The 20,853-nt window shown below is 47.1% G+C and overlaps 1 protein-coding gene across 1 annotated transcript; it reads right to left on the reverse strand.

The window, feature by feature from the left end:
• Positions 1 to 237: 237 nt before the first annotated feature.
• Positions 238 to 11,950, reverse strand: LOC123170118 (chloroplast envelope quinone oxidoreductase homolog). The gene is made up of 4 exons (XM_044587958.1): positions 11,867 to 11,950; positions 2,806 to 2,947; positions 1,079 to 1,170; positions 238 to 933 (listed from the first exon to the last, which is right to left on the reverse strand). Exons 1-4 carry the CDS (start codon positions 11,948 to 11,950, stop codon positions 238 to 240), a joined length of 1,014 nt encoding a protein of 337 aa, XP_044443893.1.
• Positions 11,951 to 20,853: the final 8,903 nt, after the last annotated feature.

Genomic DNA, 20,853 nt, shown 5'->3' on the forward strand with positions numbered 1-20,853 from the left:
TGAGTAGTTTGGATTGCTTACCACATGTGTCACATGGTTCTCTCCTTGTTTTTCATAGTGGTATTTTGGCATTCTTGGTTTCAACTAGGTATAGTTTGTCCCCGCAGAAAAATAGTGATAGTTTGGCTATTTTCTCATAAACAAACGTACAAATGACTAGTCTGTATAATTCAATCCTAAGTATTCCTCTCCACTGTCTGCATGCAAGTGTGTTGGTAATAATAGCATTGACGACGATCAGCTCTCCATCTCCACGACAATCTTGCCAGTGGCATGGCCATCGATACTGCTCTGCCACGCCTTGCCTGCGTCGCTCAACGGGAACCTCGAGTCGATCACCGTCTTCAGCTTGTCTTCCTCGAGCAACCCGACCAAGAACTCCAGGTCCGCCTTGTTGAGCGACAGGAGCAGCTGGGGCACGAGGCGCTTCTTGGAGAATGTCACCCTGTGCAGCACATATGTGAGGATGGCTGAGAAGTTCGGGGTGATGTCTATCACTCTCCCGGCGTCACTCAGCAACGGCCGGAAAGACGACCAGCTGACACCGACGGCGCAGTGAACCACGCCATCGTACTTCCGGCCGGAGGGGCTCCGCAGGGTCGCTCCCTCTGGGGTCCTGTAGTCCATCACCTCGTCCGCGCCCAAGCTCTTCACAAGATCCATGTTGCGGGCGCCGCAGGTGGCGGTAACATGAAGGTTCGCCAGCTTTGCAAGCTGCACCGCGTACAGGCCCACGCCACCGGAGGCAGCGGTGATCAACACGTTCAGAGGCTTGCCGGTGCCGTCAAACTTGGCACCAATGGACCTCAGCGCCTCGAGCGCAGTGCCTGCAGCAATGGGAAGGCCGGCACCCTCAGCTGCAGAAACCTGAGCTGGCCTTTTGACAGTCAGGTTTGCGGATGCTACCGCGTACTCTGCAAGTCCACCTCCATTCTGTAACAGCGAATACATTGTCACATTAGTGAGCTTACGGCAATATTTTTGAAAAAAATGAAGAGGGTTGTTCTTAAACCATCTTCTTTCTAAGTATGAAGATGAAAAACATGGAAAAATGTTGTCATGAGTGAAGTTCACTTACAAGAGAGTTCAACTTGGCAACAACTTGATCGCCCGCTGTGAGACCATTCACTCCAGGACCAACATCAACAACTACTCCTGCGACATCAGTCACTGCAGGAAAAGGAGCAGTAGAGATGCAACTATTAGCACGTTGTTCGATGAATTTTTTTAGAAAAGGAGGATGACCCCGGCCTCTTCATCTGAGCGATGCAAACGGCCACTTTATTAATTATTCTTACAAGACCTTACAAAATCAATACAACAGTAAGACTAAAGCCGCCGTCTAAGCAACAAACTGTCGCTACATCTATCCAGTTGATGAAGGGGCGCAGATAGCCTGGGCCTAATACCAAACAGACATCAGCGAAGCCTAACATCTAAAATCTGAGACCCCAACCTAGCCACTTGTCGGGTCTGGGGCACACACTGGTCCGGCGTGCTCTTAGAGGCCGCCGCCGCCGCCAACTGCCACCGCTCCATTTTCAGAACTGTGCTGATACATCAATCTTGCTCGATCCATCTATCGTCGACGCCACCACGGCGCCCAACGGCACCTCCTCCCTGCGCGCAAATAGCTAAACACGCCGTGGTCGCCACTGATACATCTCAGCGCCATGCTGCCAAGTATCACCAGCCGACACAACTTGAAGTCTTTGGAGGATCTGTCGTGCGTAGCACCTGCCGACCAGGCATGACCAAGTGTAGCACCTGTCGGTCAGGCATGACTTGACATCTCCACCGAAGCTCTGTGCAAGGCGAAGCCGCTCCATCTCCTGCCTCTGACTTCCAGCGCTGCTCCACAAACGATGCTCCCAAGAGAGAAACAACACCGCAGTGCCATCATCATCCGATCTGGAACACCAGATCCTAGGGTTTCCCCCGGAACAGCACGAATAGGTCGACAGTAGTTACACGACGTTGTCCGATGAATCGAGTAACATGCGCGCGCACGCACATATGTTATCTTTATCACAACGAAAAGGTAAGAGACACTCTAGATAGACCAAATAACATAGTAAGGCCCCGCTTGAAACGCTGGATAGAAAAAAAATACAGGAATAGAAAAGGAAAACACATGCAAAAGAGAAGAATTGAAAACATAGGAAAAACTGTAAGCATGCCGTTTGGAATGCGGGAACTGGGACATCACAGGAATCCTAATACCACAGTCAAACACAGCCTTAAGCTCGACCTGTCAGAAAATCTTGCCTACAACTACCATGTTCGTGTAGCCAAAGAACATCCTGCAATCACCCTTTCTCCACCACAAGTTCTTTCTTATCCCAACCTCATCTTCTCCATGCACGGTTCCTTCTTTTCTCTCTATGCTAGCTTTTGCTCGAGCGGCTGTTGTAGCTGCAGTACCTCGGTCTTATGCGACGAGACGGAAAAAATGAGGCTGGACTGGATGTTCGGAATCCTGTGAAATTCCTATAGAAGCTAAGGAAATCGATTCCTGTCCTTCGCTTTTCCTATGACGGTTCCTGCGTTCCAAACGACAGGAAAGTTTCCAATGTGAACAATGTTCCTATGGTTTTCCCGTGTTCCAAACGGGGCCCAAGACACAACAGGAAATGAAAATATTGGACAGTTGATAAAACTGAAAGACAGACATCATCAAATAAAGTTCTCATAACTACCCTTGGTGCTATTTTGCTGTCTACATAGGAAACCTCCAAACAAAATTCATAATTGATCGAAAATGGCTAGCATCCACACAGTGACACTATGACTGAGGATAGTTACCTGGAATAAAATGCAGTCTACGAGGCAGCAGAGGCCGCAAGTCCCCTCTCTGTATCTTCCAGTCAAGTGGATTGACGGTTGCAGCTTGTAGTTTCAACAGGACCTCATTCTTCTTTGCTGAAGGGACGGGGACTTCTACATGCTGCATTAGAGAGATTTCATAATCACATGGTTATAGGTTTTGCTGGAATTTTATCTATTTATGGGCCAGCCCAATAACAATTTCAGAAATTCCTAATAAATCCTAGAGGCCCACTTAGCCCATTCGTGCAAGGCAAGGGACAATACTAAAGTTTAGTCCCACATTGCTAGTTTAGAGGGAGTTGGACCTCTTTATAAGGGAGGTTCTTTCCTCACATGTATGAGCATGAGAACAAGAGGGACATCCACGCGCGCTCCTCCTCCGCCGCCTCGCCTCGGGTTGCAGGGAATGAGCCATGCACCCTTCGGCTGCTGCATGTTCGTTTCCGCGCGACTACTGAGGATGTTCTTTCCGTTAGGAGTCCTGCTACAGTTCTTGGCTCTAGTTTCAACCCTACATATGTTAGGTTCTATGTTGTATAAGCAACTTCATCTAGTGTCTGTTCTAGATGTGTTTAGCTCAAGTTCATATATGCAGACGTTGTTTACCTTCTCTCTGTCAGATTGCATGACTTGCTTTATATTTGCTATATTAGTCATGCTTTATCTAGTATTTTCGTTAGCAAAATTATTTGGTAAATTGTTCATATTTCCAACAATCCAAAAACCTTATTATAGGCAATTTACACCAAGTGGTTTTGCTGCTTCCATGAGACCTCCTATGTTTGAGGGTATCCACTATAAGAGGTGGCGCGTGAGAGCAGTCTTATGGTTTCAAACCATGAGTTGCAATGACGCCACTCTTGGCAAACCTGAAGGAGAACTTGATGCTCAACAGGCACAAGCTTTTCAGAAAATGGATACTCTGTTTAAGGCTGCTCTCTTGAGTGTTCTTGGTGAGAACATAGTTGATGCTTATGCGTCAATTGATAATGGAAAAGATATGTGGGATGCACTCGAGGCCAAGTTTGGGGTCTCGGATGCTGGCACTGAGCTGTACATCATGGAGCAATTCTATGATTACAGGATGACTGAAGAGCGCTCCGTGGTTGAGCAAGCTCATGAGATACAGTCATTTGCTAGAGAACTTGAGCACTTCAGTTGTATGCTACCGGACAAGTTTGTTGCCGGAGGTATCATCACTAAGCTTCCTCCTTCGTGGAGGAACTTTGCTACCTTACTGAAGCATAAGAGACAAGAGTTTTCCGTCCCGGATCTCATTGGCACTCTTGATGTGGAAGAAAAGGCGAGAGCAAAGGACACACGTGCTCGAGGTATTGAGGGAGGATCTAGTGCCAATCTGGTACAGAAGAAGAACTTCCAGCCCCACAAGTTCAAGAACAAGGGCAAGTTTGATGGTAAAGTAAAGTTTGATGGGAAGAACAAGGCTGTGCAACACACGAACTTCAAGAAGAAGAATGACAAGAAGAAAGGTGTCTGTCATGTGTGTGGGGATCCTGATCATTGGGCTCCTAGTTGCCCTAATCGCTATGACAAGCGTCATCCTGGGAAAGGCGGCAAGACCGCTAATGTTGTCATTGGAGACACTGACATGAAGGATGCTGGGTATGGTATATTTCCCACTATTCTTTCAGTATGTCATTCTCCTGATTGGTTGATTGACACGGGTGCTAATGTGCATGTATGCGGTGATATTTCCATGTTTTCGTCTTATCAGACCGCAGGGACTTCAACCGTGCTGATGGGCAACGGTTCAAGTGCTTCTGTTCGTGGTGTTGGCACGGTCGATCTGAAGTTTACTTCGGGCAAGATCGTGCGGCTGAAGAACGTGCATTATGTCCCCTCCGTCAATAAAAATCTTGTTAGCGGATCTCTTCTGTGTAGAGATGGCTAAAAACTTGTCTTTGAGTCGAATAAATTTGTAATATCCAAGTATGGAACCTTTGTTGGTAAAGGCTATGAGTCAGGAGGCCTGTTTCGTTTATCTTTATCAGACGTTTGCAATAAAGTTGTTAATCATGTTTGCAACAATAGTGAATCAAATGTGTGGCATTCACGTCTTTGTCATGTTAATTTTGGTTGCATGTCGCGACTAGCGAAGTTGAACTTAATCCCTAGTTTCACCACTGTCAAGGGATCTAAGTGTCAAGTTTGTGTGCAAGCTAAGCAACCCCGTAAGTCTCACGCGACTACGGAAACGAGAAATCTTGCACCACTAGAGCTCATACATTCAGATCTATGTGAAATGAATGGTGTTTTGACAAAAGGTGGAAAGAAATATTTCATGACGTTAATTGACGACTCCACTAGATACTGCCGTGTGTATCTTCTGAAATCTAAGGATGAGGCTTTGAACTTTTTCAAGATCTATAAAGCTGAAGTGGAAAACCAACTTGATCGAAAATCAAGAGGCTTAGGTCCGACCGTGGTGGAGAGTATTTTTCCAATGAATTTGATGATTTTTGTGCGGAACATGGTATAATCCATGAGAGGACGCCTCCCTACTCACCTCAGTCAAATGGGGTGGCCGAAAGAAAGAACCGTACTCTAACTGATTTGGTTAACGCCATGTTAGACACATCGGGTCCCTCCAATGCATGGTGGGGGAGGCGATATTGACAGCATGTCATGTCCTAAACCGAGTCCCCACAAAGAACAAAGAGATAACTCCATTCGAGGAATGGGAGAAGAAAAGGTTAAAACTCTCTTATCTGCGAACATGGGGTTGTTTGGCGAAAGTCAATGTTCCAATTCCAAAGAAGCGGAAGCTTGGACCAAAGACTGTGAATTGTGTTTTCCTGGGATATGCTTTTCATAGCATTGGTTATAGATTCTTGGTTATAAAATCTGAGGTACCTGACATGCATGTCGGTACGATCATGGAGTCGAATGATGCGACTTTCTTTGAAGATATCTTTCCCATGAAGGATATGGCTACCTTGTCTAATCAGGAGATGCCTAGTTCATCGAATCAGGAACCAGTTACAATTACCGAACCTGCCATTTCGATGGAACACTTTGAAAGTTCTGTGGAGGAGAACAATGAAGTTCCTACTAGGAGCAAGAGACAGAGGACTGCAAAGTCCTTTGATGATGATTTTCTTGTGTATCTCATAGATGACACTCCCAGTTCTATTTCAGAGGCCTATGCATCTGAAGATGCTGACTACTGGAAGGAAGCAGTTCCGTAGTGAGATGGATTCCATCTTGGCGAATGAAACTTGGGAGATAACTGATCGTCCTTATGGGTGCAAACCTATAGGGTGCAAATGGGTATTCAAGAAGAAGCTTAGGCCTGATGGTACTATCGAAAAGTACAAGGCACGTCTCGTGGCTAAGGGTTATACCCAAAAGGAAGGTGAAGACTTCTTTGATACTTACTCACATGTGGCTCGACTGACCACTATTCGAGTTCTACTTTCACTAGCTGCCTCACATGGTCTTCTCGACCATCAAATGGATGTTAAGACTGCTTTCCTAAATGGAGAGTTGGATGAGGAAATTTACATGGAACAACCAGATGGGTTTGTATTAGATGGTCAGGAAGGGAAAGTGTGCAAGTTGCTGAAGTCTTTGTATGGACTTAAGCAAGCACCCAAGCAATGGCATGAGAAGTTTGAAAGAACTTTAACCGCTGCAGGCTTCGTTGTAAACGAAGCTGATAAATGTGTGTACTATCGCCATGGTGGGGGCGAAGGAGTTATTCTTTGCTTGTATGTTGATGACATACTGATTTTCGGAACAAATCTGAATGTTATTAAGGAGGTCAAGGATTTCCTATCTCGTTGTTTTGAGATGAAGGGTTTAGGAGTGGCTGATGTCATTCTGAACATCAAGTTGTTGAGAGACGATGATGGTGGGATTACATTGCTTTAATCTCACTATGTGGAAAAGATCTTCAGTCGCTTTGGCTATAGTGACTGCAAGCCCTCTCCAACACCATATGATGCGAGTGTGTTACTTCGAAAGAATCGAAGAATTGCTAGAGATCAATTGAAATATTCTCAGATTATTGGCTCGCTTATGTACTTAGCCAATGCTACAAGACCTGACATCTCTTTTGCTGTTAGCAAACTGAGTCGGTTTGTCTCAAAACCAAGAGATGTGCATTGGAAAGCTCTAGAGAGAGTTTTACGTTATTTGAAAGGCACTACGAATTATGGAATTCACTACACTGGGCACCCAAAGGTGCTTGAAGGGTATAGTAACTTAAACTGGATCTCAGATGTTGATGAGATAAAGGCCACGAGCGGTTATGTATTCACTCATGGAGGTGGTGCTGTTTCTTAGAAGTCTTGTAAGCAGACCATCTTAACGAGGTCAACAATGGAAGCAGAACTCACAGCACTAGATACAGCTACGGTCGAAGCAGATTGGCTTCGCCGGCTCTTGAATGACTTGCCGGTTGTTGAGAAACCTGTACCGGGTATCCTTATGAACTGCGACAGTCAAACTGTGATCACGAAAGTGAGCAGCTCAAAGGATAACATGAAGTCATCAAGACACGTTCAGAGAAGGTTAAAGTCTGTCAGGAAAATGAGAAACTCCGGAGTTATTGCATTGGATTATATCCAAACGTCTAAAAATCTGGCAGATCCTTTTACTAAGGGTCTATCACGTAATGTGATAGATAATGCATCGAGGGAGATGGGTATGAGACCCACAATATGAGTTGTTCACAGTGATAACCTATTCTTTGTGATCGAAGATCCCGTGAATTAGATGTGGAAGACAAGCTGTTGATCAACTGAGAGGAGAGTATCCTTACTATTAACAATACCACTCCATGAAGATGCAATACTCTCCTAAAACTGCATGGCAGGTTGATGTGTATCTTAATGTGTTCTAAGTGGCCCATTTAAGCAGAGATGTTGTCCTGCAGAACATCTTTTGAAGAACACACCTATATGAGTCTGATTGTTAAACGTCACAATCTATGAGAGTAGGGTTCTCTCTAGTAAACTCATGAAAGGTCTCGGAGTATGACGCATAAGCTCCACCCGCGGGGACGGTAGCCACGTATCGGTCAAGGCTTTATGTGAAGCTAGATTCGCAGAAAACTTGCAGTTCAAGGCCCAGTCCACTGTTCAAGTTACTTACTAGTGTAGCATAGAGTTCTAGGTGGAAGTTCAACTTAACAGTCTCCACTGCAGTACCGGTATATAAAACAGTATTTTGGAACTAAAGGCAAATTCTATGTGCCTTAGAATCTGGTGGGGGATTGCTGGAATTTTATCTATTTATGGGTCAGCCCAATAACAATTTCAGAAATTCCTAATAAATCCTAGAGGCCCACTTAGCCCATTCGTGCAAGGAAAGGGACACTACTAAAGTTTAGTCTCATATTGCTAGTTTAGAGGGAGTTGGACCTCTTTATAAGGGAGGTTCTTTCCCCACATGTATGAGCATGAGAACAAGAGGGACATCCACGCGCGCTCCTCCGTCGCCCGCCTCGCCACACCACGCCTCGTCACGACGCACCGCGGGTTGTGGGAATGAGCCGAGCCGATGTCTAAATTTTTGCCACGCACTACGGGTATACGAAAGGTCACTCGGGAGCTGGAAAGTTTTTGCTGTAGTGGATATTGAATACGAACGCTGCACCCTTCGGCTGCTGCCTGTTCGTTTCATCTCCCTCGTTCTCTTCAGCTCCCAGCGCAGCCTCTCGCCTCCTTCTCTTGCGCCTATAAAAGGGAGGTCGCTCCTCTCAGAGAGACGCACCAGAACTTCTTCCTCTCGCCACCGGTTCCATTCTCTGAGCTGTTGTAGTCTTCCTCATCCCGGCTTGCGGCGTGCACCGCGAGTCGGGACAGTAGGCCTCCGAAACCGCACCACTTTGAGTCCTGTACGGGAGAAGGGTGATAAGGTTTTTGAGGAGCGCTCCGCGCGACTACTGACTTCTTCATCACGGACTCCGACGACTACTTCCCCGACGACGACTTCTTCCCCGACGTCGACAACCTCATCGACGACATGGCTGGAGAGGATGTCGACCCCAAGTCCAGTGCTTCTGTTGTTGCTGTCCCGTACGTGTTCTTGTTCTTTCCGTTAGGAGTCCTGCTACAGTTCTTGGCTCTAATTTCTGCCCTACATATGTTAGGTTCTATGTCGTATAAGCAACTTCATCTAGTGTCTGTTCTAGATGTGTTTAGTTCAAGTTCATATATGCAGACGTTGTTTATCTTTTCTCTGTCAGATTGCATGACTTGCTTTATATTTGATATATTAGTCATGCTTTATCTAGTATTTCCGTTAGCAAAATTATTTGGTAAATTGCTCATATTTCCAACAGGTTTTACTGGTTTATCTTCATGAAAGAAGGAAATCTTGATGTTTACTGTTTTTCTTTCTTTTGAAAAAGCAAATTCCTTTGACTTGTTTGTTAAGCGGAAAAAGCGTCAAGCTGCCAGGCAAATCTCTCTACGCTAGAATAGGGTTCTTGTGAAAAGAATCCCCTGTCAACCAATTCTCACAATCAGTGCTCACACAACTGACTTGCTCATCTCAATATTAGGATTTAGAGGTGCCGACTCAGGAGTCGGAAGTTGAGGCCATAAGAACTGTCTGCAAGGCTTTTCGAAGCATCTAACACAAGCATGTGCCAACTTTTAAATAATAAGTTTCTGACTGACTCACAAATCAGCACTCACGGAATATTTTGGGGATCCAGGAGTGCTGAGAGTGCTGAGTCATGTTCACAATACAAAAATTACGGCTCCCTGCGTCTCAAAATAAATGTCTTAAGTTTAGTGCAACTTTATACTAACAGGTCTTAAGAGTATACAAAAGAAAGAGATACGTTGTACTAACAGGTGTCAAAATAAATTTCTCAACTTTGTTAGTACAAAATTGTACTAAATTTAAGACACTTATTTTGGACGGAAGGACTGTTATTCAGTGCTTTTTCCGAGCACCCAACACCAGGTATGCGCAACCTATTTATTATTTTGGACTGAAGGACTATTATTCAGTGCTTTTTCCGAGCACCCAACACCAGGTATGGGCAACCTATTTAACTAATTTCACTGTAACATCTTAACTAGTCCTAAGAGTATAAAAGAGAAAGAGAGAATATATCTGAGTTAAATTACATACAAGTATCATAATTGGAACAGTGCTAGTTGATTGGTACCACTTTCCGTAAATTTTTGCAAATCAGTATCAAGCCTGAGGCGCGCGGCTACAAATCAATCTAAACTGCATATAAACGCTTATTAAAGATGGAACTGGCCGGTGGGGCCTGTCTGGCAGGGCCCATGTGGCATGTTCTTTTGCGGGAAACCCCCTTGCTTTATACTTAATCACGCAAATGTCCCTCATGTGCCGAAAATAACGAAAAACAACACGGCCGTGCCAGGATTCGAACTCGAGACCGACCGATTGAAACGCGCGCGAGCTAACAAGTAAGCCAACAAGCATGATTGCAAAATGGAACCAACGTATACTAAAATAATAGAAGCCTGTATTTAGATATAGGCATGTCTCTATTAGCGTAAACCAACAAGCTAGACTTGTACCGTCGACCTTTCAAAGTCAACATTTTGGTGTTCAGATCAATCTTTCTGTCCGCACGATTAATCTTTGACAAAGCGCTGCTCTTCCGCTCTGTTACATATTATAAGAATACAGTGCAATTTTCAATACTAACATGGCATTGTTCTTCTTCTGATTGCTAATATGCCGCCCATACGACCGTGGAGACCTCGGCGTGCTCAACATGGTTAAATTCACGCGCGTCATCCATCTACGTTAGTTATGGTTTGAATGGATGGAGCCGTCCAAGATGTGAGTTGCCCATGACATGGGTAACCCTTGCGATAAAGAGGCCCGTGATTTCTTTTATGCCTCCACTACTACCACTGTTGGGAACGGGGCCAAGACCCCTTTTTAGGAGGTGCCTTGGGTGCATGGCAGGAAGTCTATTGATATTGCTCCTCTCATCCATGAGGCTTCCACAAAAAAAAAAACAGGAAGGTGAGAGACACTCTCAAGGAGCCTGGATCAACAAAATCAAGATGACTGCCAACTTCTCTATGGCACACATTCGTCAATTTGAACTTTGGCTTCTAATCTCGGATTTCCCGCTTGAGGAGCACGCAGAGGATGAGATTATTTGGAAGCACGCCACAGATGGTCAATACTCGGCAACGACGACTTACTCCGCGCAATTTCTAGTGCATGGTCCATTCTCCTATGGATCACATGGTCTGGAAGGCCTGGGCACCACGGAAGGTGAAATTCTTCGCTTGGTTCGCCATACAAGATCGAATTTAGATAGCCGATAGGTTGGCCCGTCGTGGATGGCCAAATTGTCATCTCTGCCCCCTATGCAAAAGAGAACGAGAATTTGGGCTTCACCTTTTCGTCAAATGTCGATTCACCCAGCGCCAATGAAATTTGGTCAATGAGTGGCTACATTTAGAAGATCTTGACACAACTACATGGCACCCCGAGGACTCCATAAAGGAATGGTGGGTAAATAGATCAAGCAAGAGCACCCACAACCGGAAAGCCATGGCCTTCCTCACCATGCTAATGGGATGGACCATTTGTAACGAACGGAAAGCCTGGGTCTTTCGACAAACGAGTATGCCTCCAACAATTTTGCTCAACAACATCAAGAATGAAGCCATCTTTTCGGTAACCGCCGGGCGAAGAAATTTGGCAACATCATACCGGGAGAGTAACATTTCTTTTTCCAGTTACGAGGTGTAATTCAAACTCTATTCTCCCTTAATTAATATATGAGGGTAAATCTTTTGCCTTGGTTTCGAAAAAAAATCTCCACCAAGGGAGAGGCCCAGGAAACAACTAACATAGACTGTAATACTTGCTAACTAATCAAATAGGCAGTGAATTAGGAGGTCTCCAGTGAATCAGCCATATCATCATTAGCACCAACCTCGATCGCCGACCAGAATAGAATACAGAGCAAACTCACAAGCTTCGGCCCTCTTCCCCAGCTATCCCGAATAAAAAGATCACGTACAGAGCTGCGGGTCCGGTAACTGTTAATTACCTTGAGGCTGGGGGCGCCTCCGCCGCAGGCGTCGTAAAGCACGGCCCGCATCTTCGCCGGCGTCGTCGTCGTTGGGGTGGCCATGGCGAAAGAAGATAGCCAACGGAGGGGAAGAAGCCTCGTGAGGCTTTAGCTGATACGGTGGGTTGGCTCTCTAGTTCTTATAATGGGGTGCACGTACGGCCTGTGTCTGGGCTGAGATATATATACACACACGCCGACGCGAGGAATCCTGGGTTTTGACTTTGGGAAACGTTTTACGTTGGCGCGCCGGTGAAACGCTGGGCCGGTCGCACCGCTCGATCGCTCGCGCAGCCCTCGCTGCTAAGCTACTTGTGCGCCGCGTGACCGCTCAACCTTATCCTTTTCCATTGCTGTTGACCGCTCAACCTTTCTCCTTCCGCGAGACGCTTCTCTTCCACGAATATGGTTAAAGAGTCTGAACCTTTGACTACAAAGCATTAAACAAATTGTTATCTGATCAGTTTATCAATTATGTGCTGTAGACAGAATGAAGATGGGATGGGGCACGCCTGTTCCTGAAATGCAAATCAGATAAACCCGAATGGCGTGAACTGCAGATGGACAATGTCCGAGGAAGCTTGCTGCTCTGTCGTGACGCAAAGCAAATGATTTTGCACGCGTACTGTCCTTGCCGGATCAGGAGAAGGTCGTATGTATCACGGTGCTCTGGGTATGGTGGGATACTAGGAACAAATGCAACGCTGGGGAACCAAGGAGAAATGCTACTTCGGTTGTTAAAAGGGTGAGATCTAATGCTGAGGATTTCAAACTGTTTTTTGGGAGGGTCAATCAGCGAAAGAACAGTACTGAAAAATGGCAACCTCCCAGCGATGGAGCTCTCAAGATTAATGTGGATGGAGGTATGAACCATGAGAATGGGCACGGAGGATGGGGATTTGTCATCCGAGATGATCAAGGGGAACCAGTGGGATCTGCTGCTGGGTACATGAATGCAGTGCTTGATCCTCTCACTGACGAAGCAACAGCGTGTCTCAAAAGCCTTCAAGCTGCGCAGGATTGGGGAATTGCAAAAGTTGAGGTGGAGACTGACTCCATCATGCCGGTCCAAGCTCTGAACTCCAATGAACATGATCTACCGGCTAATGGAGTACTTCTTAGGGAGATCAAGTTTTTTGCTAGTCTAAACTTTAAGAGTGGATTCGGGGTTTTACCCCCTATTTTAACATTTTTTACACTAATTATTCCATTTAGCAAGATTTCATCCGTTTTACCCCATTTAGCTTATGCCACGATTTAGAGGTCTCAATTGTCAGGTGCAGCTAGCATGCCACATCGACGGGTTTTGCCTGCATATTTTTCTCTCTGCTGAACCGGTCCTCGCAGCTTCTCCTGACCGGGCCGGCCCGATGGAGGTCGCTCGCGTCGCATCCAACGCACGACGCCTGAGTCGGCTGCACGCCACACTCACCCCCAACTGATTGCATCGGCTGTCTAGGCTTCTGACTGCACGAACCTAGGATTAGGGATTGCGAGGCGCCGCCACCGGCAGTGCGATTTCATATCTCCTCGAACAGTGTTGTATGACAGCAACATCAAGGCAAAAAATGACCCAGTGGAATCCGATTCCATCAAGCTCGCCGATGTCGGTGTGGGCGCGTCCATGTACGTGACCCCATTAGGTTGTGCTCAATTGCTCTCCTACTTTGGCGACATAGCAGGGACCTCATCAGGCTGTGCTCAGTTGATGGCGGGTCTATGGCGACCGCTAGTCCAACAAATCAGTGAGGTTGGTGAACAAACAAGCCCTCTCAGTCGTACCCCATTTCACATGATTTTGACCATCTCTATCATAGCAATTTGTGTATCTCAAGTTTTCCCGACTCATGCATTGGTTGGTGAGGCGTTTGATTCGGACATAATTAAGATGCTTATTAAAAGATTATACATGTCACCCTTGGTACAGTAATTTAAAGTTTTGTCAACATTTTGAATATTGTCGAAATTATTTTACTTCTTGGTTCACGACAGAATTGTGCGTGTGATTCAAAGGAAGGCGAGCGATGTGTGCCACGAATATTGAAGGCCAGAGTGGTGCGGCCTGACTTACACGTTGTGCGTTGGACGTGAGCGACCTGCACTAGTGTGATCATATTGGGCCAGCCCGATCAGGAGAAGCCGCGAAGACCGGTTGTCAGCCAGATCTCAGGGACAATAAAGGTAACTTTGGGTTGTACAGATAGGGGATAGTATAATTTGAAATGATCAAAATAATCGACAAATTTGGCAAACTCCATCATGTATGTCACCTGCTCAACTACTTGCAGGACTTATGCAGCATTGGGGCTCACCGGATGCTAACCGGCCTTCCTCGTGGAGCGTCCCCCTAACAGCAATTATCTGGATGAGTATGGCATGGTTGTCTACTACAATAAACTGCTGAACTACAGCTTGGCCCAAGATAGGAAGCCACGGCCGGAGGCGTCCATCGTGTATGTCAACAAAAATTCTGTTATGCTTGAGCTGTTCAGGCATTGAAAAGCTCATGGCAAGCTCTCTCGGATGTCGGTCCCTTGTGACATCCAATTTCTACATGAGTTTGTTTGGTTCATAGCCGTATCTTTAATTACAAGTGTCAAGTACTACTAAAAACTGGCTGGGTGATGATTTCAGGGCTGAAGAATGGGACCAAGATTTGCTGCACATACAGTGACGGAGCTTACAATTTTAACCCAGACGTGTACTGTGGTACCAGCAAGATTGTGAACGGCAACCTTGCAAGTGCCGCAGCCTGCGGCAACCACTAGAACTACAGTGAGCTGGGATTGAATCCATGTCATTGCCACCGAAGCTGCAAACAATGCCATAGCATCTGCAGTGATGAGTGGCTCGTACACTCCTCAGCGCGTTTCAACCTTTTCAAACTTTGCCAGTCGTAGCACATAGGCTGATTACAACAAGTTTAGTCAGGCACAGCAACGATCGATCGATCACGACTTAGCTAGCATCAGCCCCACCTACCCTCTCGTTTAGGGTTTTTAGGCTCTGGCGGCAATCCCATCGCCGTTAAGGGATCTTATCGTTATACCTACCGCCGGCCGAACCCTTGCCCGGATCATCCTTCTGGTCGGCAGGGGGGTGTCGGATTGGGCTCTCTGGCGCATCTGCATCGTTTCACCGGAGTAACCCTAGATGGCGATCCGCGCAGAATCGTTGTCGGCGGGATGGACCGGGAATAATCTTGAGGAGCTGCTGCAGCATCTGGATCTTCAGGATGACGAGCTCGATGATGTGGTGGTGGGGGAAGAAGATGTGAAGAAGTTTGAAGCGGACGCAAGATGGTTGGCGATCGGGAAGGTGAACACGACTCGCCCCTTCAGTTCATCGTCGATGTTTGAGTGCATGAAGTCAATCTGGTCGCTCGCGCAAGTCCCAAAGTACAGGGAGGCAGGAGAAAACCTGTTTATTTTCCAGATGTTCTGTCTTGGTGATTGGAAGAAGGTTGTGCATGGAGGCCCATGGCTTTTCAGGGGGATGGGGATGCTGATCGAAGATTATGATGGAAAGAAGGAACCAACATCTTTTGAATTTGATGGATTATACGTGTGGGCTCAGATCCATAATATACCTAAACTCTACCGCAAGGTAGAGGTCGTAGATCAATTAGCCCGTCGCATCGGGCGGGTGAAAGAAATTCAGCTTGCCCCTAGGCTGTATTATGAAGGTGATTACATTAGGGTTCGAGCTAGGGTTCTTGTGAACAAGCCCCTGACACGAGTCACACCGCTGAATGTTGTGGGAGAGGGAAGAATCCGCCTTCCGGTGAAGTATGAGAAGATCCCCTACTTCTGTAAGGTTTGTGGATTAATGGGCCATAATCACGAGGAGTGTGGCGATGGTGTTTGGGAGGAGAAACATAAGCAGTGGGGCAGTTGGATGCTAGCACAACGAAGGGAGATTGCACCAGAGCAGCAAAGCGGCTGGGTTCCGCGTGGAGGTCGTTCGGGCGGAAGGGGTAGAGGAAGGGCAGGCCGGGGCGCCCAAGCTACCCGTCAGCGTTCTCCACCACGCAAACGCTCATCCCAAGATGTTGGTTTTGACTCGACCGCTGATGAGGAAGATGTGACCAGCCCCCTGAAGGCTGGGGAGGCAAGAGAGGAGGAGAAGGCTGCTCAAACAGCTCGTAAGAACCTGAATCTTGTCTTGGCAGATAGCCCGGCTGCTGTTGCAGGTTTGGAGAGTAACAAAGGCACTGTCGGTCCGGCTTTAGGAGCAATCCCACCGCCACCCCCAGCATATGTCTCCCCGAGGGATGCCAAGAAAGCTAAGAAGACAGGGTCACCTTTGAAGAAAGGAACAGAGAAGATGGCGTTATTGGCGGGCTCCTCCTTGGAGCACCGCCAGGCCCAATGAAAATATTAAGCTGGAACTGTCGTGGGATAGGCGATCCCGTGACAGTTCGAGAACTCCGCGACCTGGTGGAGCTTAGTTCGCCTACTATCCTTTGTTTAGTTGAGACTCAGTTACAAAAAAGTCGTGTTGAAGGTCTTCGTTTCTCTTTAGGTTTTGATTTCAGTTTTGGTGTTGGTAGTAGTGGTCGTAGTGGAGGTATTTGTATCTTTTGGAAAAATTCGGTGGAGGTTGCAATAAAAAACTTTTCGGAGTATCATGTGGATGCTTGGGTGCTGGAAACAGGGAAGGAACAATGGCACCTCTCATGTTTTTATGGGGAGGCAACTAGATCCCTCCGGTACAAAACATGGAACACAATGAAACGGCTGAGGGGCGAGAGCACTCTTCCATGGCTGTGTATTGGTGATTTCAATGAGATTTTGCGCCCTGAGGAACAGTTCGGACCAAACGAGCGGGATAGCTCACAGATTGAAGCTTTCAGAGAGGCTGTGGATATATGTGGACTTGCGGATCTGGGATACCGCGGTCTCGACTGGACTTGGGAGAAGAAAGTGGCAGGAGGTCATTTCTACAGGGTCCGGTTGGATAGAGCCTTGGGTTCGGCCGACTGGTGTATACTTTTTCCTTTTGCCACGGTGGAACACTTAACTGCAGCAAAGTCTGATCATTGCCCTATATTGTTGGAGATGGAGCTTGTTGATGCAAGTGTGAGAGCAAAGCAAAAGCAGTTTTGGTATGAGTGCATGTGGGAACGTGATCCGAGATTTGGTGATGTGGTCGTGGAAGCCTGGAACTCCACCACTGGCAAGGCCCAAACAGTCGCGGCACTTTCTGAAAAGTTGGCCTCTGTAGCCGGGAGATTGCACAAGTGGGGACGCATTACCTTTGGTGCAGTCAGGTCGGAGTTGCGTTCATTACGCCAGCAACTTGCGGAGCTGCGCGCACTACCTGACCGCGTGGGACCGTCACCAGCGGAGGAGCGAGTCAAGGCTCGCATGGCTGAGTTGTGCTTACGCGAGGAAATTATGTGGCGCCAACGTGCGCGTATACAGTGGCTCGCGGAGGGGGACAGCAATACCCAATTTTTCCATCGGAAGGCTAGTTCACGAAAAGCAAGAAACCGCATCACTGAACTACAACGATCAGACGGCACAATGTGCACGGATGCTCAAGAGATGGCTAGTCTGGCTACGAGTTTTTATGGTAATCTCTATGCTTCTGAAAATACAGCGGGGATTAAGGAAGTGTTGTCCCACATACCACCTAGGGTGGATGCTGCCATGAATGATATGCTCAATGCTCAATACACCAATTCCGAAGTGAAAGCCGCCTTATTCCAAATGTTCCCTACCAAGGCTCCAGGGCCTGATGGCTTTCCAGCACACTTTTTCCAAAGGCACTGGGAGTTGTGTGGTGATGAGGTAACTGATATGGTGCTGCGAGTTCTGAAGGGAGAGGATTCTCCGGAGGAGATAAACAAAACGTTCATTGTGTTAATTCCCAAGTTGCAAGTCCAAAAAATTTAGGACAGTTTAGACCGATTAGTCTCTGCAATGTGATCTTCAAGATTGCATCCAAGGTTTTGGCTAACCGGCTCAAGCTTATTCTCCCCGATATCATCTCTGAGGAACAATCAGCTTTTGTACCAGGACGGCTTATCACGGATAACTTCATCTCTGCGTACTGAGTGTCTCCACTATATGAAGACAAGGAAATTAAAGAGCAACAGGTACTGTGCTTTGAAGCTTGACATGATGAAAGCTTACGATAGAATCGAGTGGAATTACCTCGAACGGGTGATGCTCAAACTGGGCATTAGTCCACGCTTTACAGCGATTGTCATGAGATGTGTCACTTCAGTCTCTTTCTCTATTGTGTTCAACGGTGCAAAGCAAGAGGATTTCAGTCCATCCCGGGGTCTCAGACAAGGCGACCCCATATCTCCATACCTCTTCTTATTGGCCGCTGAAGGCCTATCTTGTTTGCTGAAGGCGGCTGATCCGAACGAGAGTGTGCGGGGAATCAAAGTGGCGGAGAGTGCTCCCGAGGTAAATCATCTACTTTTCGTTGACGACAGCCTCTTATTTTTTGATGCTACACCTGAGATGGCGACAAAGGTGGATCTCTTGCTCCAGCGTTATTGCGGCGCATCTGGCCAACGCATCAACAAGGACAAGTCCTCTATATATTTCAGCAAAGGTTGCACGGATTCTGTGAAGCAGGGGGTCAAACAAATTTTGGAGGTTCAGAATGAGCAACTGTCTGATAGATACCTTGGTCTTCCAGCTGATGTGGGGAGAGCAAAGGAAGGATCCTCCAAATACCTGAAAGACCAAATATGGAAACATGTGCAAGGTTGGATGGAGAAGGCTCTATCCGCTGGTGGCAAGGAAGTTCTCATTAAATCAGTTGCTCAGGCTATTCCTACATATTCCATGGCCTGTTTCAAACTGCCACGTGGTCTTTGCCAGCATATAAACGGATTGTTGAGGAAGTTTTGGTGGGGATCAAAGAAGGGGGAAAGGAAGACTGCCTGGGTCTCTTGGGAGGTTATGTCACAGCCAAAATGCATGGGAGGAATGGGCTTTCGCGATATTGAGCTCTTCAATTTGGCACTTCTTGCCCGGCAAGCCTGGCGACTCCTGACCCAGCCTGACTCTCTCAGCGCTCGAATTCTTAGAGCAGTATATTACCTGTCCTCTTCAATTCTCGAAGCAGAAGTGGGCAAGAACCCATCACAAGTATGGCGTTCAATTGTTGAGGGGCGGGATGCACTCAAGCTCGGTCTTGTGAAGCGCATCGGATCGGGAGAAGATACTAATATTTGGCATGACAATTGGATCCCTCGCGACTACAAGCTTCGGCCGGTCTGCCCAAAATCCTCAAACCCTCCGCAACAGGTCTCTGAACTTATCAACTCTGTCACGTTCACCTGGGACCGGGCACTACTTCAGGAGCATATGTACCTGATGGACATGGAGGCAATCTTAAACATCCCTCTTAGCAGCAGGATACAGGCGGACTTCTGGTCATGGCATTATGAACGGAAAGGGATTTTCACAGTGAGGTCAGCATACATATTACTAGCCTCCACAAAGCAGCAGTGCACCGACTGGCTTGAACACAACGACGGCCATTCCAACGTCCAAGCTGATAGCCGGTCATGGGCCAAGCTATGGGGAGCAGCGGTTCCCTCCAAGGTGCGGGTCTTTGCTTGGCGATTAGCCAAAACCTCCATACCCACAGGGGCCGTCCGAAAGCACAGAAGTATGGCCGATTCCGCGGAATGCTCTATTTGTCATGTGGCGGTGGACTCATGGCGCCATGCTTTATTTGACTGCCATATGGCGCGCTGTGTTTGGGCGCTCGCCGATGAGGATATCACTGAAACGATCATCTCCAACTGAACTGAAGATGCTAAGCTTTGGATGTTTTGGCTAGTAGATACCCTACCCATGGCGGCCCTTGCGCGTGTGCTCGTAACGATGTGGGCAGTCTGGTGGGCTAGGCGTCGAGCTATCCATGACAACCAGTTTCAAAGCCCCCTCAGTACCCATGTTTTTGTTCAAAAGTTCATGGCGGAGCTCGACCAAATTCCAGAGAAGGGGGCACGTACCAAAGAACTGCATGCATTGTCCAAGGACCTGCATGTAACATCCAGGGGCATGCATGCAACTCCCAGGGACCTGCATGTAAGGTCCCGAGTACCTACGAGACAGCCAATACAACCGGCATGGCTGCCACCGGCAGTCCATGACGTCAAGATAAACGCGGGCGGAGGCTTCTCCAAGATTGGGGATAAGGGCGCATCAGCCGTTGTGTGCCGAGACAAGCATGGTAAATATCTTGGCGCTTCTGCCGTCATTTTTTAGGGTCTTTTGGATCCGGCAATTCTTGAGGCACAGGCATGCAGCGAGACGCTAGCACTCGCTTTGGATTTACCCGTTCGATCCGTATGTGTGACGTCAGACTGTCAAGAAGTTGTGACTAGGATTGCAAATGACTCCCCGTGCAGGTTCTTTCCAATTCTACAAGATATCAAGCATCAAAGGAGGTCTTTTAGTGATGTTGAATTTATTTACGAGAGGAGACATAATGGAGAGACCCATGCCTTAGCCAAGGCTGCTGCATCTCTCCCTCCCGGGCGCCGTGTGTGGCTTGCTATTTTGCCCGAAATTATCTGTATTCCGCTGATTTTGAATGTTTAATAAAGAGTACAGATTAGCTCAAAAAAAAAGTCAGGCACAGCATTGATTAAACCAAATTATGAACCCTGTCGATGAATCATCATAAGGAAAAGCACAACAATATGGAATATGACCTTGAAATAAGTTCAGGTCGAATTTTGTTTGGTTTTGCTTATAATGGACCACCTGACGTGTCCTTGTTTGGCCGAATGGATGGTAGTGAAAAGATCACGCCAAAATGTACAAAAAAAGATTGCAATCTCTGCAGCAAATGTCTGACGCGCAAGAGCCATCTGAAAGCAGCAAGCACGGCCAGCAAAACTCCAGCCCAGAAATCAGTCCCAGGTCGAGATCACTCACCAAATATAAACATCCAATCAAAGAAAATACTATGGGCAATCAACA

This window comes from Triticum aestivum, chromosome 7D (assembly GCF_018294505.1).
Source record: "Triticum aestivum cultivar Chinese Spring chromosome 7D, IWGSC CS RefSeq v2.1, whole genome shotgun sequence".
NCBI lineage: Eukaryota > Viridiplantae > Streptophyta > Magnoliopsida > Poales > Poaceae > Triticum > Triticum aestivum.

What these genes read in the sequence shown, in the direction of transcription:
- LOC123170118 (XM_044587958.1), bottom strand. Translation starts at nt 11,950, where the DNA reads ATGGCCACCCCAACGACGACGACGCCGGCGAAGATGCGGGCCGTGCTT. An exon ending in GAGGCGCCCCCAGCCTCAAG is followed by an intron (nt 2,948 to 11,866) that starts GTAATTAACAGT and finishes TCTCTAATGCAG; the next exon opens with CATGTAGAAGTCCCCGTCCC. An exon ending in TAGACTGCATTTTATTCCAG is followed by an intron (nt 1,171 to 2,805) that starts GTAACTATCCTC and finishes CTTTTCCTGCAG; the next exon opens with TGACTGATGTCGCAGGAGTA.